The 24605-nt window shown below is 40.4% G+C and overlaps 1 protein-coding gene across 9 annotated transcripts; it reads left to right on the forward strand.

The window, feature by feature from the left end:
* Positions 1-992: 992 nt before the first annotated feature.
* LOC148779212 (uncharacterized) lies at positions 993-23440 on the forward strand. 9 transcript variants are annotated; one of them, XM_088854706.1, is made up of 5 exons: positions 993-1124; positions 3831-4015; positions 17666-17780; positions 17874-17989; positions 23193-23440. In XM_088854706.1, exons 1-4 carry the CDS (start codon positions 999-1001, stop codon positions 17949-17951), a joined length of 504 nt encoding a protein of 167 aa, XP_088710832.1. In that variant the 5' UTR covers positions 993-998; the 3' UTR covers positions 17952-17989; positions 23193-23440. The 9 variants fall into 9 exon arrangements, 8 of the variants coding, with proteins under 8 accessions (XP_088710832.1, XP_088710836.1, XP_088710833.1 ...); XM_088854710.1 differs by having other exon boundaries at positions 17687-17780; XM_088854707.1 differs by lacking the exon at positions 23193-23440 and adding an exon at positions 22141-22690.
* The last annotated feature ends 1165 nt before the right edge of the window (positions 23441-24605 follow it).

The following is a 24605-nucleotide window of genomic DNA, read 5'->3' on the forward strand; positions in this document are numbered from 1 at the left end:
AAATTCCTTTTACACATTGGAAACCGAAATGGGTCACATTCCAAGGCCGGCTACTGACGAGCATAGATTTGGTGAAACCGTGAAACTTGGCGCTGGATTTAACTTTTATGATCAATCAAAGTTCAAGTCAATATAATTACGACGAAAGAGTTTATTTAAGGTTCACACCTTGAAAAATAGAATAAGGGGCATCTCTAAAATCCTTTTTGAAAAATATTGTTTTGATGTTAAAATATATATATATATACATGTCCGTTGTAGTTTTCATTATTACTGCTTTGCCGAATAGTTTCTGTTATTACCACCGTGTCCGTTTTTTTATATCAAAACGAAAATTTAAAAATAAAAACGATTTTATCCTTTTTCGGTTGTTGAACAACCAAATTCAAAGTATTTTCGGTTACCGAAAACGAGTCAATTTCGGTTTCGGTTTTGTGTGTGTGTGTGTTTGTGTATGTGTTCATAAGTATTACACATTGAGCATATTGAAAGGTGATTCTTATGACTTACATTCTGTTCCCAGATTGGGATTCGTTGACATGCTTACTGGCACAAAGGTCATATCTTGTGCTTTGTGATCTGCTGGAAGATCTCAGCTCCTTGAATTCTACTAGTTGCTGTGGAGGCCTTCCATTTTCATCATATTTTAATCTTGAGGACAAGATATCCTTTTATGTAATCTCTAGTGATGCTTTCTCTGAGTCATAGTATAAAAGGAGTTTTGATCCTCGAGGAGTAAATGTGATTTGTTCAGTCAGGCTATTAGTTGTATGTGAATGCAGAATGTCAATTAGCGCAATGGTTTCCATTGTGAATACTATCTTATGCTGTTATTTGGTACACGTTGTGCTCTACATGAGTTGGTATATCCATTGAAACGCACATATCTTTACTTTATTTCTCTTTTATTAATTAGTAATTTTATGCTCTATATTTTGGATTTGCATTTCATTTTGCCTCTCAATTTGAATGAAATTCGCTTGGTGCAGTTGCTTGAAATGAGTCATACAGAGTTCATTGCCAAGGGACGTTCGTACATTGAACACCGACAGGATGCTGCCAATAAGTTATTGGACGGGGCTTTCAAAATTCGTTTGAGAAAAGGATTCTATGGAGAGTGCCTGGTAATGATTTTATTGTTATATTGATTAGATTTTCGAAGTCTGTAAGCAGAGAAACCGTTCTTTTTTGTATGTATTTGTCATTAGTAGGTTGCCTAGCAATGATTTCATTGTTATATTGATGATATTTTAGAAGTCTGTAAGCACAGAAAATTACTCTCAAGTATTTATCATTCTTAGATTGCATGGTAACGACTAAGGGCAAACATGCAATTTATTGTGTTTCTGCTGTGTATATCTTTGTTATCAATATTATGCTGTTGATCCATGTAACTAGGGGGATGTTAATTTTGTACCTATGTAAGGCCCTCTGTGGGTCCTAAAAGCTAGTGATGAAAAAATCACCAAATCGGATCGTAATAATCTGATCTGACTTAGAATTGGGAAGTCAGAACCATTGAATCGCCCCTATATTCAGAAAATTGGCTAGTTCACCATAGCACACTGGGTTGTTTTCGGCTAAAAATTGGGAACCGGGCGATTCTTGAAAAGTCGCTCGACTTTCCAGACTCCATCATTGCATCCTTGAATAAGAATTGGATGTGGTTTTTCCTTCCAATTGATTGATTTCTCTATCGTTTTAACCTATGTTTCTCTAAAAACAGGTGTCCCCTATATATTTTCTCTCTTTTTTAGTTTGTTTTACGTTCTCTCCATCTTGGAAGGCCATTCATCTTTGGTTCTTTCTTTGATCATGGTTTTTCTTTCTATTTCTCTTATTGATTTCCTTTAAATCTCAAAATTTTTTGGTGTATTTCTGACGTAGAGGTTCTTAGGGATGTAGTTTTTCAAATCTGGGGTTTCTTCTGTTTCTCTTCTATTTCCCTTTCTCTAGCAAATGATTTTTTCTTAAATCTATGGCTTTTCCTTTGATTCATTAATCAATCTCCTTTGCATTATAGTCTTTCTCCTTTGTTTGATTTTAACTATTTTCTTTTGTATATATGGTTTCTTCTGATTCCATCCTATCTTGAGCATCCTTACTTTGGAAAATATCATTTGAATTGAACTTCCAAACAAGAAAAGTCAGCTCTCTCTGTTCTAATCCTTTTAAAACAGCATTAACCTATTTTTGAAAAAATCACTTTTGAGGCAATTTCAACTGGATCGCCTTGAATCAGAGATCTGACTCGAAACTGACAATTTGACATGGATTTTCAGTTGACTGAGTCGGACCCTGCCTCCTATTTTTTAAAATCTGGTAAAATCCACTTCCATTTTTTTCTCGTTGTAGCACATGGCTCGGATAATCGAACCTATTTTGGGTTTCGTGGATGTTTGGATCTTTTGCCTCTAAGAAACCTTATTCTTGCAGCTGGTCTTCCTTTATTGTACTTAGAATTATACCATGCCATGAAGATACTGGGAGAAGGTTCTGTCCTTCATAGATGTTATTTGTAAGTGGTCTACTATAAAAAAAGTTTATTGACCTAACAAATAAATGAATAAAAAAAAAAGAAAATAGATCAGTTTATTGATTTGTGGTTTTCTATTGTGATTTATGGATCCTACACCTTAAGATGTATAAGTTTGCTTGCTTTTGAACTGCTAAGGGACATGACTGGAATTTATCGTGTTATTCAGATATTGCATTTTTTCCTTTTGATCAATTTTTATATTTTACTGGAAAAAGAACAATAAGATTGGTTCTGTATTGGGTTCCCATTCTCTGGCAATGAGGGTTCATTTTGGAGAACAATTCCTCCAGGTCCATCAACTCTGTAAATTCAGAAACTAGGAAATGCTTTAAATATCAGAAGCAGGCTTCATGGGTTAGGGCGGTGAAACTGCAATGTGGTCTTGAGGATTCCAATCCCACGTCATACCTGCCCAAAGATAAACTAATAATTAAGGAAATGTTTTATATATTATTATTACAAAGGGACAAGAAGTGTAACTCTTGATGTATTTTGTGGTTATTCTAGCCTGGTGTTATAGTTGCAATAACCCTGAAATAGATTAGCTTACTGCTCCAAATAACTGATCCTAGATTTTTTTAACTGAAACATCTGGGAATCACATTTCGAGGAACTCTGCATCATGTGTTAGTGTACTCCATACCATGCTCCCATCTTCTTGTGATCACGATCAGTGTTTAGTCCAAATTGCAATTACATGACAATTGATTTTTATTCTGAAGTATGGAGAACTAGGGATTGGAGATGTAACTGATGCTCTTTGCTGAAAGTTAAGGATAATTTCTTCAATTATGATTGTAATTAGGGAATAAACTAATTAAGAAATTAATGATGGTCTCTTTAATTATGATGGTAATTAGGGAATAGAATATAACACATGTGAAATGGTACTATGATCCACATCACCACATGAATATGTGGTCATGGGGGTCATCACTGTTCATCCAATCAATATGTTGGATGGTTAATGGTAATGGAAAGAGAGTGGGCCACCAACATGACATGAGCTCCAATATGGTGTTCTATTGTGTGGCTCCATTCAACTCATTGGATAATGATGACCCTCACAGTCACATCTTTCATGTGGTCATGTCAACTTTCCCATAACATAAAAGCAAATTTGATTATTCAAAGAAAGGTCATTATATGTGATTCACCTTGTACTGCACACGAACACACAAAAAACTTTTTATTACACATTATCCATCTAACTATTTTCTATTTTATCGAATATCTGTTTTTAGATTTGTGCTTAAAAATGAAGTCTCAGGTCTGTTAAAATGAGTTGCAGGGTATACGGGCAGATGGAAATTCCCATTTGTGCAATGAAATTGGCAATCAACTCAGTGAAAAGAGTTCTGCAGCTGGTTTGAGGTGGGGACACTTCAGTGAGACTTTAATTTTTTACTTGTCTGACACTCATATTGGCTTATTGCTGGTGATATATTTCCTTGTCATGAGGACACCACGATGCAGGTCCTCCTACATTCTCTCTTTCCCTGTTGCATTTGGATGCTATTTTTTCTTTGTGTATTTGGCGATTCATTGGAAAGTGCAAAATGAGAGGAACAAAGCAGGTTCGATTGTGCTTTTTCTCAAAAAATAAAAGCATTTTGTGTGAAATTCTCTGATGATCTCAATTATGATTGCATCTGCATTTAACATTGTGATGCTTTTGCCCTCCCTGATGTTGTTCGTTTGCCATGTGATGGACTCCTCTCCCAGGCAGCTAGAGAGAGAGAGAGAGAGAGGGACAGCATGTTCAGAAACATCCCCTGCGTTGCAACCTGCTTTCCCTTATAATCAGTTTCCCAACTCCGGTGACCCTATTCACAGGCTTTTAACCCTCAACACAACCAAACCCATTCACATAACCTGCCTACCTGAGAAACATCCTCATCCTCATGCTTCACCAAGGACATATTGACACTTTACATATTTTCTTTGCATATTTCTAGTTGGGGATCCACACGTTCTTCTTGAAGTTTTGGCTGCCAAACTCATTGATTCCTAATCCGGTCACTCCAGTTCTTTTCTCTCTATTCAACCTTGATTCATCTCTCTCCTCTTGACCTCCGTTGATTTCCCCTAACTCCAAAGATTGAGAAGCCAAAGCCAGCTTTATGTCCGAACCTGGAGATGAACCCGTCATGTCCTTAGCATTGAATGGCCTAGATGTCTTTTGTTCCATAACAGTTGCCCCAACCTGGATCACACCATTGCCCAGCACGTCAGTCGACATTTCAGGCCTGCTCATATGGATGAATGGTGTTGATCACCGAACGTGTGTGTCCCATGTGCTCAGTAACAGCTTATCTGGCCCTGCCCAAGACATCCCCTCCACCGACTTAGAAATGAGTGACCAAGATGCTTCCATGTACCCCACAACAGTTAACCACTGCCACAGCCCATAAATGGATGGCAGGTCACTTGTTCCGCCTAGATAGACAGAAGCAAATCGACGAATCAGACGCAGCCACAATGATTACCTCTCTCCCGGACCCGAGAGAAACCTGTATATGAGGCCACATCATCCACATGCTTGGTCTTCTTGGTCAGGACAATCAGGACTGTCTATTTCGTAGGAAGAGAGATTAAGATTTGTTAGTGTTAGTCTGTCTATTACCTCCCATTCCCTATTTAATTATCTTCTTTGCTCCCTCTGTTCTTCAGCCTCTATGTGCTCTATAATACCACATAACAGGGCCTGGCCTGTTCTAGGCAACCTTTCAGCTATGCCCTTTCCTCTGATGTCTTGTACCCCTAGGTGTTTAAGCTTTAGTGAAACCCTTCTTATTCTTCCTTGAATTTGCCCTACCCAACCGACACCCTCTACCCCAAACCTTGTTACTAATGAAGCAGACCTGCATCCCACTCCCCTCTTGTTGCCCCTTCCTTTGGGATCCTCCCCCTCCCTTGGGGAGATATTGGGGGAGTCAACAATGATCTTGATACTCTTAACGCGTGCAAAGTCTTTTTTCCCAGTGGACTCTAATGAAATCGTTAGTATCGTCAAAGTGGAAGGTAAAATTGACCACATACTTCGGGTTTTGGGTTTCATCTATGTCGGTCTTGCCAGTGACATTAGTGAGGACTTTAAGAGAAGTGCCTTTGCAAAGTGTAAAGCTAGAGGTAAAGGTAGTAGATAACTAAAAAAATCTATCCTATATACATTATGAGAAGCATTTTGGCCTACCCATAGTACGGGGATCTCCAAAGAAGGTAGTTGCTCCATCTCCCAAAGCTCGATCCTGCGCATTTTTTGAATTCCAGGGATCTCAATTCCAGACATTTTTTGGATATAGGATTGCAATTCGCAAAATTAGGGCTCTAGATCCCTGGTTAATGGGATCCAGATCGTTGTCATCCAAATCATGGGTTCACGATTAAGTTGAATTGAGCCTCCACCAACGTGAAAATTGAGTTTCTGTTACATTGGTACCGAAGATTACCAGCATATTTCGAGTTTCATGCACAGATCACCCCCTCTTTCCCCATGCATCCTTCCTTTAACTCCTTAGCCCAAAATCTGTCTTGTGTTTATGTGTGTGTGTTCAACAGCATATTTCTCGAAAAATTCTGAAATTTGAATTGTCTATTGGTATAGGGATCAACCAGTTGAGAAACAGTCCCAATGTAGTATCCAGGGTTTGGAGCTTGAAGTTTGAAGTTTGAAGTTTGAACTTGTAAGTCACGAAAATAAAGACCATAACTTACAAGATGCTACCATACTATGTTATTTGGAACCTGTAGATGAAGGGAGTAGCTAAAGTTGCGCCATGTCCTACCCTAAATCCTCTCATTTCACTTATGGGAAGCTCAATAAGCTTTATACCTTTGATCTTTTCTGTAATACACTCTCATCGCCCATGCCACCATTAAAGAGATCTTTGCAAGTTGACCCTTTCTTTGCCTCTGGACCCTTTTATTTTCCTCTGAATCTGGAGAGTTTTTGACTAGTTGCTTGCTCAATAGCATGTAACTGAAAGGACCCAAATGGAGGAAAACAAGGACACCACATTTCCATCGCACACTAAATTTGAATCCTCATGTTAGGTTTCCAATTTCACTTCTTACTTATGAAACACACTCCAAGATAAGAAAAAAGTAAAACAAAATATTTTAGAAACTGGATTCTTTGGAAAAAAAAACCTTTAATCATATCATTCAATGGACGTCACTCCCGAGCTAGAGTACCTTACTTGGGCAGCCTTGATTCTAAGCTGGACGGACCTCGATCCCATAAGCTTTGTCATTTGGTCTTGGAGAAATTTGGATCATGCACCATCGCTCCCTTCATGTTGTTATCATGATCCCTTTAACTCATGGTGTAAGGATCTCGATCCCTGCTTCATGGATCCTTGTGCATCTCTCGATCTCGCGGTCCCCATCTCAGTCTGGGAACTGACCTTATTCTGAATCCTGGTAACTATGGGCCTACCCAGTCCTTGTTTCTTTTTCCTCGAAAGGTTGGGCCCTTAGATGCTTCCAAAGGCATCAACTCCCCCTGCCCTGCCAACCTACCCCGCAAATGAATACTTTGGTTTAGAACATTCGAGGATTGGGCAACCCCTCAATGAAAATGGCCTTATCAATTACACCGGCAAGCATCATCCTGAAATGCAAACAGTGTTACAGCCCAAACCAGAATCCCTAACCTCGTTAATATGCCAAATTTTGGGTAGTAGACCTTGTCAATGTGAAGCGTTACCCTCGCAGGGAGCCTCCAGCAGAATATGGGTCATTTGGGACCCAACTATTTTTGTCTTACCCTTGTTCTATCGAGGCTCATACTCAGTCTTAATTTTCCTATCCATGATTTATAATGACTTCATTTGGAAAGCCATTGCAGTCCATGGCCCGTATAGATTGAACCTTAGGGAGGAGGTCTGGAAAGAGCTTATCCAAGTAGCCTCCCTCTCCCCCACCCGTGGTGCATAGTTGGCGATTTTCAAAATCATCAGATGATCTTCAAAGAGGAATAGGAGTGAACAAATCACAACGAATATGGCAGGGTTTACAGACTTTGTTTATAGAAACACCCTGATCAATATCCCGCTCCTTGGGTCCTTCTTCACCTGGCTCAACTATGTACCCAGTTTGATCCTAACAAAAATAGATAAATTCCTAATCTCCTGGGAATGGGAGGAGGAGGTCCAAAGTGTTCACTTAGGAAAATTCCACAAACTCGTGTCAAAGCATCACCCATACTTGTAGACACTGAAACTATCCTCAACGGTTCTAAAGCCTTTCCAATTCCAGGACGATGTGGATCAATGACATGGAGCTTAATTACAGGTTGATACCTTAGTTGTGGTCTCACTTCATGATCCAAGGATGGGCTAGTTTTAGACTGCGTATAGAACTCTACAACTTCTGAAGGGCCAATCATAACCCAATCATAACAGTGGAACTGTTAACTTCCTGATAACTTTCGTGGAAGAAAGGAGGCCCTGCTTCACATGATCAATGATCTAGACTTAATTGAAGAATCTAGAGATCTGCTCAAAGTAAAGGGCTAGGAGGATACATACTGAAGTGGTGTATCAGGCCATCCTCAAGCACGAGAAGATTTCTTGGTATGCTTGGGAAAGGAGACCAGAACACAACCTTCTTTCACAAGATCGCTAACTGTCAAAGAATGTTAAATGCTTTCTTCTGTCCAGAAAAGGAATTAGGATATCCCATGAGCCGCAGAAAGTTAATTGGAGGCCTAGGATAGCCAATCTTCCCTTCTAACCTTGCTCAGGGAGTGGCTAGAAAGCCTGTCCATTGGAACATAGATCCTTAGAGCTGCTGCAGATTTGGATCAAGATAAGGCTTCAGGGCTAGATGGTTTCCTGGCAGCACTGTTCCATAAGTTTTGATATCCCAAAGCCCCAAATGTCCCTTCTTGTTGACTCTTATTATTGAGGAATCATCCACAGTGGGATAAACTCCACATTCCTCACCTTGGTCTCTAAGTTGAATGGAGTAGAATATCTGAAGGATTTCAGACATACACACCTAGGGCCCGTTGGATGTCAATTAATTTTATTTGGAATAGGTTATCTTATCCAAGGTTTCAAAAAAGGTAGGTGGCCCGTCTGATGCCCAGCGCACAACACCTAGGCTGGCATCTAGAACCTCATAAATGCATATATTTGTGTCAATTTTTTAATTTAATGTATATGTATATATTGTAACATACTTTTTTATATACAAACATATGACATTATCACACATTAAGAATAAATCTGTTCAAAATTTCAAAATTCAAATCATACTGAATTTAAAAACAGTTATAAGTCAAATAGGCTATGTATTAGTAATAGTCTCCAACTCCCCATATTGCATATTAACATGAACTCCAACTCTCCAAATCTTCAACAAACTTACAAAAGTATAAATCCAAACAACGAAATAGTCCAAAAAAGCAAAAAGTCTAACATCCGAAAGGTTTAAAGTCCAAATCAAGATGGTGTAATAAAGATGAATTACAAAACTACAAAATAAGAGAGGACATCTGCGTTTCTCCAATCATCATCATTAAGAATCAGAACAACATCATAATCGCTTGCATCTGCATTGGAATCGAGGCCGTCATCATCATAATTGTCATCCTATTCAACATATTGCTCTTCTTCCTCAGTTTCTTCTAAATCTGCCTCCTACTCCTCTATCTTTCTCACCCCCTATGAGTGTGAAGCCAGCAGCAGTCGTTGCTCGAGTGGCCCTCCTAGAATTAAAAGCTGGATCCGAAGCCTCCTCAACCATTTCCCAAGTCAAACCCTCCCTAGGGAAGACCTCCTCAGTACCAGGGTTCTCAACTAGCCAATCAAAAGCATTCTCCATGTCTTTCGAAGTGATGGGATCCTTCTTTTGCTAGTTAAACTTCTCCTTGAGCCTCTGATTCTCGCTTACAAAAACCAAGTTATTGAGCTTCCTTTGCTGAAGCCTATTTCTTCTCTTTATATGCACCTATAAGAAAAAATGCATAAGTACTAGACTACTGGTGTACTACAATTACTAATCAATCCATCTATTAGTAATGTATTATATCATAGTTTAATATATTTATATCTATTATCTCCTATAAATCTATATTCAAAAAATGAACTTGCAAACAACAAAAGAATATAAAATACCATCTCAAACGAACTCCAATTGCACTCACAACTAAAAGAGCTAGCTGTCAAACTCAAGATCCGAATAACCATCTTTTGGAGGTGTGGACTGCTACTACCATGTTGTCTCCACCATTGGCCAGCAATATAAGCAACCTTTATAATTAATTTAAGTATTTAAAATTATCGTTCAAATTTTTGGGAACTTGAAAGACAATTTTCAAACAAAAATACAAAAGATAGTATAAAATATATTATTATTGTCGGGTTCCACTTTGCTCCTCTGCCTTAGTGCCATATCTTTTTGAATGACTTATGAAGCACCCTTGTACAAAATGAGCTCTTTAGTTGATATCTTTTCTTGGATATTTGCATCGGGAAGGCACTCAGTAAAACTTTCCATAATTGTATCTTGTGCCTCAATATGACCATCAACATAAAAGAATTTGGGGTTCAAGTAGTACCTCGTTGCATGCAATGCTCTATGGAGCTGCCTATCCCGCTTGGCCTCAATGATTTACCAAGTTGGGCGTACTTGGCCTTATCATTGCCCAAATTCTCTGCAATCTCCTTCAAGTGCATCATATATAAAGCCCATAGAGGGCTTATTAGCATTAGCCAAGCGTAAGACCTTCACCAAGGGTAGAAATACTTCTATTGCCTACGTTATCCCACGCCAAAAATATTTAGAAAGAATAATATCCTGCGCCTTTGTCTCTTGGCATCTCTAGACCACCTTCACTTACTTCAATCCTCTGAAGCGAACATAGTCATCAATGGGATCCTCCTTTTATACATGCTCTATAGACTAAAGTAGGCAATGACAAATCTAGTGGCCCCGAGCCTCACTAGGTACCTCTTCTTTGTAAACTTGCGCATCATACTAAGGGTAATTGTGTGATTGTATATGAAGATTGTAACCTCCTTAGCCTTAGAAAGAAGTCATTTAATAGTAGACATATTACCAATTTCCTCAAGCATAAGATCTGTACAATGTGCAGTGTAAGGAATCCAAAATATGCGATGCCTCTTTTGGCGAGGCAAATGGCCTACAGCTATATTAGGAGCAATATTATTTGTGATCACTTGAATTACATGCTCCTCCCCAACCTCCTCAATGGCCTTATCAATAAAAGAAAATATATAATGAGCATCATGAACATCATCAAAAGCATCAAATCGTAAAAAAACTATACTTAAGGGAAATTTTACCAACAAATTCATGGTACTCCTCTTATCACGCAATAGGTCGGTCATTATCATCATCATCATCATAGCCTTTTTCCAATTAATTGGGGTTCGGTACACGAGTCCTGGTCTGCTATTATGCTCTATTATGGGCCATATCCTCAATGACGCTATAAGTCTTCATATATTTTCTCATTATTTTCAACCATGTCCTTTTGGGCCTTCCCCTTACCCTTTTTGAGCCTTCCACTTGAACAAACTCGCATCTCTTAATATGTGTTGTTCTAGGTCTGTGTCACACATGGCCAGTCCACCTAAGTCTACTCTCTCTCATCGCCTATCGGTGCCACACCTAAATTTTCATGAATGGATTCATTTCGAATTCTATTCCTTCTTGTCTTGCCACTCATCCATCTCAACATCTTCACTTCCGCTATACTCATTCTATGAGTATATTGTGTTTTGTTTGCCCAACATTCTACCCCATAGCGAGTCTCATAGCTGTTCTATAGAACTTTCCCTTCAACTTCATTGGCATGCGGCGATCACACAAAATTTCGGTTGCATATCTCCTCTTTCCCCACCCAGTTCTAATTCTATGTGCAATATTTTCCTCAATCTCTCAATTTTCTTGGCTTGTCGACTCAAGATATCGAAAGTACGGTCTTTTTGGCATTTTCTGGCCGTCAATCTTAGCTACTTCCTCGTCTCTACTCCTATTATTACTAAACTTACATTCCATATACGCTGTCTTAGTCTGGCAAATTTTAAAACTTTTAGATTCTAAAGCATCCCTCCAAAGGTCTCACTTTGTATTGGCGTCGTTTTGGGTCTTTTCCCTTCAGCCTAAACTTCTCAATCAGTTGCTTAAGTAGGAAAATCGCCTCGGTTGTTGACCTCCTCGGCATAAAATTAAATTGTTTTTTAGATACACTCGTTTCATGTCTTAGTCGTTACTCAATTACTCTCTCCCACAACTTCATGGTATGGCTTCTAAGCTTGATCCCTAGATAGTTCACACAATTCTGTATGTCTCCTTTATTCTTATAAATAGGTACCACAATACTTTTCCTCCATTCGTCTGGCATTTTCTTTGTTCTCAACACTTTGTTGAACAACTTTGTCAGCCAGGTATATTGAACAACTTTGTCGGGATACCATATGGTCCTAGAGCCTTTTCTATCTTTATGCTTTTCAAAGTTTCTTTCACTTCTGATATCTTAATCCTATGAATGTATCTATGACCTCTGCCCTCATTTATCCCAACGGTTCCTTCTACTGCTATGTTCCCATTGTGTTCATATTTAATAATTTTTAAAAATAAACTTTCTATCTTTCCTTGACCTCTTCATCCTTCACCAAGACCCTTTGATCATCACTCTTAATGCATTTAATATGATCTAGATCCCTATATTTTTTCTCTCATTTTTGGTAATTTGAAGACATCTTTTTCCGTATTTTTTATTGTATATATTATTATATGCCTTAAGTTTAACTTTACTTATTATTTGTTGAGCGGTTTTCTTAGCATTTTTATATTCTTCCAAGTTTTGATCATTTCTACAACATTGTCAAGTTTTATAACATGATCGTTTTCGTTAATGGCCTTTTGAACCTCATGCTCCACCACCAAATTTCCTTATCAGAATTTATTTTCCCTCTAGATTCTCCTAAAACTTCTTTTGCCACTTTGTTAATACAGTCAGCCATCTCATTCCGCATAATATTGACCTCATGTTCAGAGCTTCATTTTCCTTCTTTAATTAATTTATCCCCAAATAAGTTTATTTTCTCATTTTGTAAATTCCACCACCTAGTCTTTGGATACCCATTACTTTCACCCCTTATCTTCCATGTCTTTGTACAGATGTCTATAACCATGAGGCTATATTAGGTAGTCAAACTCTCTCTTGGGATAACCTTGCAGTTTTTACATGATGGTCTATCTACCTTCTTAATTAGGAAGCAGTCTAGTTGGCCTCATATTGAGCCCACTCATCCGTATTGGTCTTGAGAGATTCCTTAGTATGCTTAACTTCTTTTTTCAATAGTGGCTCGCCAAGCTCATATGGATTTGGTTATTTCAACCCTGGCCCAAATTGTCGATTTGCTTCCAACATTGTACGAAAGCTATTCAAGCGAGCAGTATTAAGAGAATGCCCTTATGGTAAAACTACCAAGTAATGTACTAAATCACTTGGCCTATGTCTTCTTAAATCTATTTTTAATTATTATTTGTTTTTTGCCCTTACCCTTTCCTTTTTCAATTATTGTCTCGGAGCTAGGTGTTAAAAAACTATCAATAGGCCCTTTAATATGAGGCCTTTTAGACCCAAGACCTCTCTTACTCTTAGAGCTCTGAGTAACTGCCATGCCTACCGCGTCTTCCCCTTGTTCATCCTCATCAGTGTCAACATCATCATAAAAACACGGACCCATGCCCTCAATTCTGCTACATCCATTTCTTTTGTTATTTTTCTATTTTTCAGCTTCAATGAGCCTAGAAATTTTTTTCTTTACAGGCTCTAGGACCATCTTAAACGAGGCAACATCACTTCTAATAAACAGCAAGATGCTTCTTGAATCTATTTATGCCGGCATTAGAAATATGTCCACAAAATTGACACACAATTTTATTTTACTCATTCTTATCCAGGATAACACAATACTTCCATCCCGGCTCCCCATTCCTAGTAGACCTCGTAGAACACATCTCAAATCCGAAAAATAAAACTCAATTAAAGATTGTAAACTAACCTTTTTTGCCTTATCTCTAAAAATAATTTCAACAAGAAAAGAAAAACTTAGGATGCTTTTACAAACGACAGAAAACAATTTCAATTATCAGAAATTAGTATAGCTAAAGAGATTTTGGGTTTAAAAAAGTACTTTTTTTTCTTTTCTTTTTAACTTTGGGGGGTTGAAAATAATCCCCATAATCTATATAAGCTTTTATGGGGGTCAAAATTAGGCTTTTTAAAAAATTGAAAAAGGGGCCACAGCCCTGAGCGCCCGCCTAGAATTGGGTGCTTGGTGCCCACCTAGAACAGGGCGCCCAGGTGTCGCCTGAGGCCCCTTGCTGCCTTGGGGTCGGGCGGTCCTTTTTTGAACATTGATCTTATCTAAAGTTAATATACTCTGGATATATTACCATGTTAGCTGTTTGGTATATATATTATATTACATATAATATTCTTTAATATTATATATTTTTTCCAGTCAATTCTAGCATTTTTAGCTATTTCTTGCAAAAAAATGTGATTTTCAGCAAAACTATTGTGGATAAAGTAAAAATTGCTTTTCAAGAAGATAAACTTATATGTAAAATTGGCTATAAGTTTATCTCAAATAATTTTATGATGGACACGAGCAAACAACCATTAATTTATTATCAGGATTAATTTAATTGAAACAGTAAATTATCAGTGATAACGAGTACATCCAAAGAGCGCCATATGCGAGAATTTTGCATGATCATAGCCAAAGCTTTGGCATCTTGTCTGTGACAGGTGCTAAACTTTGTTATATCCCCCAACTGCTGTTCATTGGTCCAGTACAAGCAGATTTTGGAGGGGGCTCAGATTGCACATGAATGCATGCATGCCAGATACCAATCCAAAATTCCTGTTCTTGCTCTTAAGCTTCTCCTGGGAAAGGTGTATTATCATGTCAATTGGGTTGTACTTGACCAAATCTTAGATCTAATTGGGTTTGGAGATATGTGGAGGTCTTATATTTGGGACTTTGTACCATCTCCACACGTTTCGGTCCTGATCAATAGTTGCCCTCAAGGTTTTTTCTCCTCCTCAAGAGTTCTATGACAAGGAAGACCCGTCCCCTTTTTCATATTCCATAATGGCAGAATTCTGTAATGAACCTATATCCAAGCTGTTTAAGCACAACTTGTTCCAATGATTTTAAATCCTCTAGGTAGGGGCCATCAATCTCCCACCTTGAGTACGGATATGATACTTTGGTCTTCTGCGACACAAACCCTCAGCAAGTTGACAACCTTTGGTTCTTCCCTCTGAGCTGCAAGGTTTCCCCAGGCCTCAAAAACCAATCTCGCAAAAAGAAAACTCTTTGGAATTGGTGTTGGCCACAAAACTAAATTGGAGTTGACCAAAAAGCCTGGGATAAAGAATGGCCTCCCACATAGCAAGTAACGCATCCCCCTTTGTGTCAGTAAACCACGAAAAGAGCAGTGAGATGCTGTCATCGAGATATTTGAGTGGAGAGTGGCAGCACTGAATGGCATATTACTGCCTCTAGCAGGGAGAATTACTCTAATTAAAGCCACTCTGTACAATATCCTTCTGTTTCAGATGTCAATGTTCTGTCTGCCGGTGGCCATAGTAAATCTGTTAGATTGTTTGATGACAGATTTTCTGAGATCCGGAGCTCAGGTGCACATAACTTCCACTTGGTTAGTGGGGACCCTGTGCAAATTGAAAAGATATAGGGACCTTGGCACACGAACTGTAGGGATTGTAACATAGCACTGCTCAGGAAGTAGTGGTGGTGCTTCATGACCCAAAATTGTCACGTGGAAGCACGTAATGCAGAATAATTATGATCGTGACAAGTCGCGCTGGCTACCCAAGGGTTCAGCCATGCCTGGGCCTCCAGAGTGAAAGGGATAGCTTCATCCTACCTCCTTTTGCCAACAACATTTGGTTAAGGGTCAACAGACAAGATCAGGATGTGGAAGGATCTTTGGGTGGGAGAGTGTACTTTGGGACAACAATACACAAATATCTATTCTCAAGCCATATATTAAAATGACTGTGACTTTGTTATACAACATATTAGGCTGTCAGATGGTTTGGAAGCCATACTTTAGGAGGAACCTCCTTGACGTAGAAATATCCCAACTGACTTCCTTGGCTCTGCGGGACTTCTCTAGATGGTGTGGTTCCGTGTATCTTTTGTAAGGTTATCGGTGTTGTCCTTCTACCACACACTCATCCCAAGTACTAACACCCTTGTTATAGCTAACCGGGCATGTTTAACCAGACATTCCTGAGATCCAGGTTTTCAATATGTTTAGTTTTGGCCAACTACAAAGAAGAGGGATCTGCCTAACAAGTGAACTTGCCATGTGTGAGAGTCCCAAGGAAACTGTAAATCATCTCTTATTAACTACTCGGTTTCTGTCAAGATGTTGTCCTTGATAATCCAGAGTTTCGTTCGGGTATTACCATAGTCAGTTCATCAGCCTTTCACAGCATTCTTCTAATCTTCTTACCCTTCTTTCAGCCTCTTATTGTGACGACCCTGAATCCTAATTATGTTCTGGGCCATATGGTTGGAGTGCAGCAACCTTATTTTTGAGAGCAGAAAAGCTCGAATAGATGCAATCAAGGTCGTTATCAAATTAATCGTGGCTTTTTGCGCCTGTAATTGTAAAGAATTTCAAGCCTGTTCATTGGCATATTTTGAAAGAAACTGGAAGCTCATTCGGGTTTCCAACCATTGTTACCCCCTTGATGAAGCACTGAATGCCACCAAAGTTGGGATCGTCAAACTCAACTTAGATGACTGCTCTCTTGGAAAGCCAGGACCAGTTAGTATCGAATGTCTATTTAGAAATATAGCTCTGGTAATCTGTTACCCTCTTTCTTGGGCTTTGATTGGTTATGCAAATTCCATGGTGGCCAAGGCACCTCGAGGGCCTAAAACTATTCGACACAACTGGGAACATTCACTTCTAGTTGAAGGGGACTCTAAAACTGTTATAACTTGGGTTACATGACCATCCCGATGCCCCTGGAGAAAGGAACCAATCTTTGACCAAATTTTTGAGATATGCAGACCATTGCGAGTTTCGTTAAGCATATGTGGCTTGAGGCCATTTTAGTAGTGTATGCCTTAGTAAAAGAGGGTGCATCCATCCACAATTTTGTAAGTAATCCATCCCAGTCATGACTACTGAGGAATTGTGTTTTTTTGAATCACACTAATCCTTTATCATTAAAGCATGTGACTAGCCATGCATGTATGATCTTATGTTATATATTAGAAACATGCGTCACTTGTTTACTCTTCATGGATATGCCCCATGCATTTTCATGTGAAAATGTTATGTAATTGTTATTTAATTTATATTTCACCTGATTCCCATTCTTTAGCTTTTCTCTCTAGTTCAAGGTCTTTCATTGGTCCATTGTAGTTTTCCACATGCTTGTGTGCGACTTTCAATGCATTTAGTCCTAACCATGACACCGGTTATTTCTTGCAGTTCCTAACACAGGAATTGTGTTTTTCTGAATCACATCATTCGGTTTACTCTTTCTATGAAAAAAATCTATCTTATTACTGAAAAATGAAAAATCAGGTCATACTAGGAACTTGAAGAACAAGGGGACTCCCAAAGTTTGATTCGATGTGCAAGTCGAGCCTGCCTGCTCCCATGGAGACTAGATCCCATTTTTTACCAAATCTTTGATATCACTAGTTTCAAGTGGTGAGCTAATGAGGCTGCAGATACTTAGCAAACGCTGGCTCCTTGAGCGCAAAGCTTTGTGATTTTGTCATCACCCCAACTCAAACTTGACTATAAGTCTCGGTTTTTTGCTTTTTTGGGGTGCATACTATGTTCTTGCACAGCAGGCACTTGGAATTGTATACTTCATGATTTAATACTATACAGTCATTTCTTCAAAAAAATTCCTTAAACAACTGTAAATTGTACATAGATTTCCTCATAATTTCTCAATGCTATTCAGATGTCTTTTATCAGTTTGATAGCAAATTTGACGATAGTCTTATTTTTACAAAACGTTGTTTCTTCCTAGCACATTTGAATGTTAAAATCACTCTTATCTTCTAGTGGCTGCAATAATGTTTGCAGACCCATAGGTGCAGTTGTATATATGCAACGAGGGAATCTGAAGATGAGCTTGAGGAGTATGGATAGTGCTACTGATACTTCTGAAATTTCAAAGGTATGAATGGGATGACAAATAATGTAAAACTGCTGTATCTTCCACCTACATGTTCTTCCATTTTTTCTTTCCTTACATTTTCCCAAATTGTAGGCATATGGAGGGGGAGATCATCCTAAATCCAGCTCATTTATCATAAGAATGGATGAGTATAACAAATGGATCTTATGAAGCTGCATGACTTGTATTTTATGGACATAATTCTTATGGTAAGAAATCTTAACTCAATTTATTCATCAAAAAGTTGCAGAAGTAACCTATCCGAAGACAAGATTTTTTGCAATCATTTTATATCAAGCGGACATGCATGTCATGTTGTACTTAATACAGATCAAAGTATATATGAATGGAATATGTTGCTTCTATTTACCTGGTGATCATGAAGTTCTTCTTGTTTGAGATTTATATGTGGTCTATATTCTTCAAATGTTAAAGCAATTCTTTTTTTTTTTTGAAATTGGTAACCTTGTATTAAGTAAAGGAGATTACATAATACAAAAAATAGCTGCCCAAGACACGGGAGCACTATACAGCCACCAAGGGTGTAGCAGATACCAAAAAATGCTATACAAGCATGAGTGCAGTATTACAAAATGTGGATGATGAAGCAAAAAGGTTCGAAAAAAGCTAGGACATTGCGTTGGAAGTACCTTCCTTAGTCAGTGCGTTGACCACTTGGTTGGACTCTCTCCAGGTATGCTTCCATAAGACCTGCATATGCCTGCGAATATCGAAAATCTCGTCAAAGACGAGCAAGTCTCAAGGAGGAACAACCTCACAAGAGGCCTAGGAGATTACATTTCTCGAGTCACCCTCAACGACCAGAATAGTGCTCCAAGAGGGATCAAATTTTTTAAGGCCTTCCAAGAGGGCACAGGATTCGGCACTGGTGGAATCCGCAAGGCCGATGGGAGAAGCAAAGGAGATAAGGGAGAGTCCTTCGTGATTCCTGAGGATGCCCCTGATGCCTGACGGATCGGGGTTGCCCAGAGGGCACCCATCAAAGTTGAGTTTGGTCTAGCCAATATCCGGAGGTCTCTAGAGGGAGGAGCGCGGCACAGGTCTAGGCATGTGATGAAGGTGGCAGTCCATTTGAGGTGGAGGTCAAAGGTGGAGAGAAGCTTGAAATGGTTGTGGTTGGTGGCCCAGAAGATCGCCATGGATGTTATGGACTCCTTTAAGACTTGTTTTTGAGACTGCTGTCCATGAAAAATTATGTTGTTGCGTTCTTTCTAAATCGACCATAGGGTGACCGTGACAGAAGCCTTCCAAAGCAGGATACCAGATTTGGGCCAAGGTCAGAACAGCATCTGATGTAAGAGCTGTGGAACTGATTCAGGCATCCAAGACCAGCCAAACAGTTGGAGCAAGTCCTCCCAAAGTTGACCTGCGAAACTGCAGTGAATGAAGAGATGGGAGTTTGTTTCCTCCTCCGACAGACACATTACACATCGGTTTGGGATTTGCATGCCTTTTCTATGGAGCCGGTCCACAGGTAGGACTCTCTCCCACAGAGAAACCCAATTGAAGACTTGTATCTTTAGGGGAATAAAAGGAATCCAGGCTTTAGCGATGATGGATTGGCGTGGGGGAGGAACAGCCGAGGGACGAAATAATTCATTCCTCACCAAGAGGGGAAAACGAGTGGAGGAGAGAAGGGAGTTCCAAAAATACAGGAAACTCTTCGTCGCAGAGTTGTCTGCAAAAGTCCAGGTTCCATGCCCGGGAATTCCCTGCCGGTGCAAAGTGGTCTGCACCCATGGCGCTAGGGTTCGAAAGAGGTTGGGAAAGCAGATCAGGAAAGGGAGGTGGCCAATCCAGAGGCCAGAAATTTACTCTAGTCCCGTCCCTAGGGTGGAAGATGAAGTCTTTGAAAAGATGAAGGTAGCAGAGCAAAGATTTCCAAATTCGGAGTAGGACAACGTTTCAGGGAGGGCCAGGGGGAGGACTGACAGTGGTATTTGTGTCTTAATACCTGGTTCCATAGTTGGCCCCCTTGGTTGGCTAGCCGCCATCACCATGTTCCCAACAGACAAGGAAGAAACCCCTTGGTCATAGTTAATTCCATAAACAAGATTCGAGAATTCTCTTGAACCTTCTTTAGTTACTTAAAACGTGGTTTGGGCATTGGATGGGAAGAAAGCCTCGACATTTTCCTTAGATCTGTCAAACTTGAAACCCACAAGACGAAGAACCTGGTTGATGTCTCCTTGAGCCTTGCCTTGCCCATGTTTGAAACGAACCTAGAACCCACCGAAGGAGGCGAGGATGTCAGGGAAGGAGAGGCTGCGTTTGAAAGTGGTGGCGGCACAAGATGGTAGATGAGTGTAGAAACTGAGCTGCGCTTGAAAGCCGCCGGAGGAGCACCAGACGAATGGGGCTAGACCTTAGTACATGGGGTGGGGGGAGACATGCAAATGCCGAGAGAGGGTAGAGAATGGGGAGGGGAATAAGGGATGGGAGTAGGCAAGGCGGGGACAAACGATGCGTATGAGGAAGAGGGAAGGGGGTAGGAGTGGGGAGGGACAGGAATAGGGGCAAGAGGATGCGGATTGAAAAACTTCCTGTTAAAGGGTGCGAGAGTGGGAAAAGAGGCAAGCGGGATGGGATGAGAGAACAAGGGGTTGAAGGTTGGATGGAGGTAGGGAAATGGAAAATAGAGCTAGGCACAGGAGGGTAAGCGTTGAGGATGGATGGGGAAGAGTGAGCAGAGGGGTAAAACAGGGGGAAGAGGGGAGCTAAACGAGGATAGGGCCAATGGTGGGATGGAAGAGGAGGAGGCACAAGGGAGGGCGGGGGGGTGGGGGAGGGAGGAGGCACAAGGGAGGACGGGGGGGGGGGGGGGGGGGGGGGGGGATGGTTGCGAGGGGAAGAGAGGGAGCACGACAATGAGTGGCTGACCTGTACCTAGAACGATTGCGAGGAGCCATGGGTGAGGGAGGGGAGTTATTAGCCGATGAGTCCGCTGAAGTATCCACCAAGGAGGGAGGAAGCGAGGGGTCAGTGGTGGCCCCTGCCAAAGAGAAGGTGAAGTCCAAGGCAAAAGAAGAGGTAGAAGAGTTAAGTGCATGGGAGGATAGGGGAGCTTGAGGGTTCCCATGGGTGCCAGGGGAAGGGGCTGGCAGTTCGAGGTAGAGCACCTTGGTGGGAGAGGGTAATGATGGTGGTACAGAGCTGGTGAAGGGAGGCGGCGAGGGTGGTGATGGGATAGGAAGATGAAGAGGTCGTCGGGGTCAGGTGAGCCGGAAAGATGGCAGGGCATGGGGAAAGGAGGGGGAAATCATGCGGTCTGGGGAGGGGAGATGGATAGTTATAACGTCAACGAGAGAGGGGGTATACAGTGGAGGAAGGGTATGGGAAGAGGAAAGGGGAAGGGTGGTGGGGACAGGCGGAGAAAGAGGAGGGGGTGGACACGTGGTTGAGGGAAAGGGGGAAGGAGGACACGTGAGTGTGGGTCAACAACAAGGTCGGAGGGGTAAGTGGGAGTAGAGGGCACATCGCAGGGAGAGAGAGGAGTGGTGGAAACATTACCATCGAGGGGTAGGGAGGGAGACAAATTCATCAAGGGTGGGAAAAATGGCGGCGAGGTGTCAGGGGCTTTGATGTTAGCCTGAGGAAGATCCTCGAGACCAAGGGATTGATCCTCAAGTAGAGGGAAGATTTTGGCCTGGGGCTGGGATCCAGAGTACCGAGGACCGTGAAGTGAGTGGTCTAGAGGAGCATGGGACCTGCCGTTGGAGATGCGGCCTCTCCTCCCCTTTCTGTGGACCGTAGTCCAGCCATCGTAGTTTGTAGGTGCTGCAGGGTTATGTGCACTCTGTGCTTGGTGAGTGTTGGCCAGAGAGGCGGAGGACCAGGACGTGACCACTCGAAAAAAGGCACACCTTCGATGTTCAACCATATTAAGGGAGGGATGGAATGACGGTTTAGAAGTTCCACCAGCAGCAGAATGGAGCCCAGGAGATAGAGAGTTCTACTCCGCCAAAGTCGCCCTCCAGTCTCAACCTCTTCCTTTCAAAGGTGTGTCTCCTTTGCTTGTGGAATGGCCACCTATGTTTGGAGCCCACAAACCACTGAAAACCTGGCTCAGGACCCCTCCTCCTTCAAACTCATCGGAGAGAGATGCAGGAATCTACTCACCATCAATTGGACACTGCAGTAACTATCTCCTGGAAAAATGGCGGCTAGGTGCCTCATTAGAGGCATCCACCGAAATCAGTGGGCAACATATTATATTTGGCATCTTCTTCTATTATATGCTTAGTATTATATTTATACCCATTTGATTTCTACTTTTCATGCGCATGCAGAGACCAATCGATATCTCTGTATAACTGGAGGATATACTACTAATCTGCAGTGTCAAGACCCATTGTCAATCTACACACAGGTATAAATGACCAGAGAGTGCCTATCCCGAGATATTAATGGTGGCTAGATGCGCTAAAAAAAGAGTAGCACCCTGTATAGATATCAGAACGGTGAGTCCTCAGCCAGTTTGGAACAATGTGAGGCTGTAGATGAAGGACTTGGATGTGTTGGATCTAAAAGCCGGCCTGTAACTTTGGTCATCAAGAGCCTGTGCTGCAAAAGAACTTTGGTGCAAATGTTAGTGCTCGTCATTCTTGCTGAGTATCCTGATGGTCTATATTGATGCCAAAGTATTCAAAGTCCACATCCTATGGCTACAAATACATAGAAACCTACATGCCTAAACATAGTGTGAGCGTGCAGTCACGCACATGTGACACAGAAGCTTGGAACCGTGAATTATTCAATGCGTAATAATGCCCTGCCTGGCTGACTAATGGGTCCTTTTTTGGCTGCATTGAAAATGAATCGCCGGTCTTTGATTTTGGTTTGTGTGGTTTTTTCTCTGAGGGATTATGAAGAAATTGATGATCTTTATTTTTGGTTTGTATGTTTTTGTCTCTTAAGGGATTATGAAGGAATCACTGATCTTTATTTAGGCTGGCTCATGAAAAATTAAAAATCACATATCAGACGGTTCAAAGTACTTTTTTTTTTCTTTTATTAAATTGGTTTAACATATTATGACGTGTGGTCCCTTCTCAAATGGGCACAACTAATAAAAAATAGGAAAAAAGAAATTGTTGTTTTGATTGAAATGCATCTAAAACTTGTAGGCGTATTTTGGTTATTTTATTTTACAAAAAATATTTATTTATTTATTTATTTAAGTGCACCCCTATAAGGTACGTCAAACCTTTTAGTTTCATGCGAAGATAATTTACAGAAAAAAGTTAAAAATAAGGAGTGTCAGGCATTTGAAGCTATCCTAGCTGCAACTGCTTGATAGGGCCCCACATGTAAAAAGTTTCCTTTTTTTTGACCTTTATTGGGGAAAGAACGTGGTCTGGCGAGACTTTGATTTGCTTTTTATCTTGATAGGGAAAAGATTCTGACCTAGCTAACGAAACAGATGTTCTGCTACTCGGACGCATTTCTTTGATCGAAAAGCTTCTATCTCTATAAAAACATTTGCTCCATTCTCCCGTTTCTCTTTGCAACTGAGATAGATAGCAGAGAATTATGTACCACTCAATGAACGGTTGGATACAGGGTAAAATAAATAAGAAGATCAATGTAAAACTCATGAGAAGATGTACAAGGATTTAGAAGAATCGCACGTTTGCAAATGACTGATTTTGTTTTTACCTCTTAGGGATTTCACTCTCTTCTACTCATTGTGAACCCCTCCATAGTTGGATCTCTGCTAGGGAACCGAAGGGGAGAGAGAGAGACAAAGAGGGAGAACCCAATAATTGGGCCTTTGTAGGGCACATAACGAAGAGAGAGAGAGGTCCTTCGGTCATTTACCAGGGTAGCCAAAAGAAGAGAGAGAGACCAAGGAAACCAAAGGAGTCTAAAAAGGTCATAAGTATTTGGGGTTTTACCAAAGGTCAACTTTTCTATCTTTCTTTTGCAGCATAGAAGTTCTATTTTTTCTTTTATTCAACTGTTTATTTTAAATGGAGGGTTAAGATTGTTCCAATCACAATGTCATGTCTCTACGCTATTTTTTTTTTTTATTTTTTTTATAAACTATTTAGACACCACATTTTGGACATCTATTCCTCTATTAAACTCGCACTAACAAAAAATACATAAAAAATATTTTCAATAAAATAAAATGATCAAAATAACCTTGAAAATTATAAAGGGTATTTTGATCATTATATTTTATCGAAAAATTATTTTTAATATTCTTTATAGGTGTGCCTCAATGAGAAGATGGTATGTATCAAATTTCATATTCATAAAATTTGTATAAAAATAAATAAAAATAAAATACTTTGAGACGTCAGATCTAAGATCAAATGGCGAGTGGCTCTCTTGATCAAAATTGGACGGCTGGATGGTAGGGAGAAGATAAAACTCCTACGTTATAAAAACCTTTCCCTTTACGAAAAAAATCATATGTTAGCTGTAAATATGCCAATCACTAATGTAGCGGTAAAGGTACCCCGGACCCATTCTTTTAGTTGCTCTCAGGTTATTGGGACCATGAAAAACCTAATTGTTGCTGAAATAACTGGACTTCCCAAACCCCTTTTGTGCATGAATGCAGGTTGCACCCTCGGCCTTCACCTCCTTCTCATGGCGGGAATTCAGTCCTGTTGTGCGTGTGTGAAAGAGAAGGGGAGAGATGGGATCTGTGCGTGTGTGAGAGAGAAGGGGAGAGATGGGATCAAAGTAGCAGAGAGAGAGGGGAGAGAAACCGGGTGAGTGTTGTGACAGAAAAAGGCGAGGAAGAGAGAAACCAGGAGGATTTGATGGGGAGAGAGAAGGGAAAAAAAGTAA

The sequence above is a fragment of the Amborella trichopoda genome, chromosome 13 (genome assembly GCF_054954075.1).
Source record: "Amborella trichopoda isolate Santa Cruz 75 chromosome 13, AtrichopodaSantaCruz75HAP2 v2.0, whole genome shotgun sequence".
Classification (NCBI taxonomy): domain Eukaryota; kingdom Viridiplantae; phylum Streptophyta; class Magnoliopsida; order Amborellales; family Amborellaceae; genus Amborella; species Amborella trichopoda.

What these genes read in the sequence shown, in the direction of transcription:
- LOC148779212 (XM_088854706.1), top strand. Translation starts at nt 999, where the DNA reads ATGAGTCATACAGAGTTCATTGCCAAGGGACGTTCGTACATTGAACAC. An exon ending in GATTCTATGGAGAGTGCCTG is followed by an intron (nt 1,125 to 3,830) that starts GTAATGATTTTA and finishes AATGAGTTGCAG; the next exon opens with GGTATACGGGCAGATGGAAA. An exon ending in ATGAGGACACCACGATGCAG is followed by an intron (nt 4,016 to 17,665) that starts GTCCTCCTACAT and finishes CTTATCTTCTAG; the next exon opens with TGGCTGCAATAATGTTTGCA.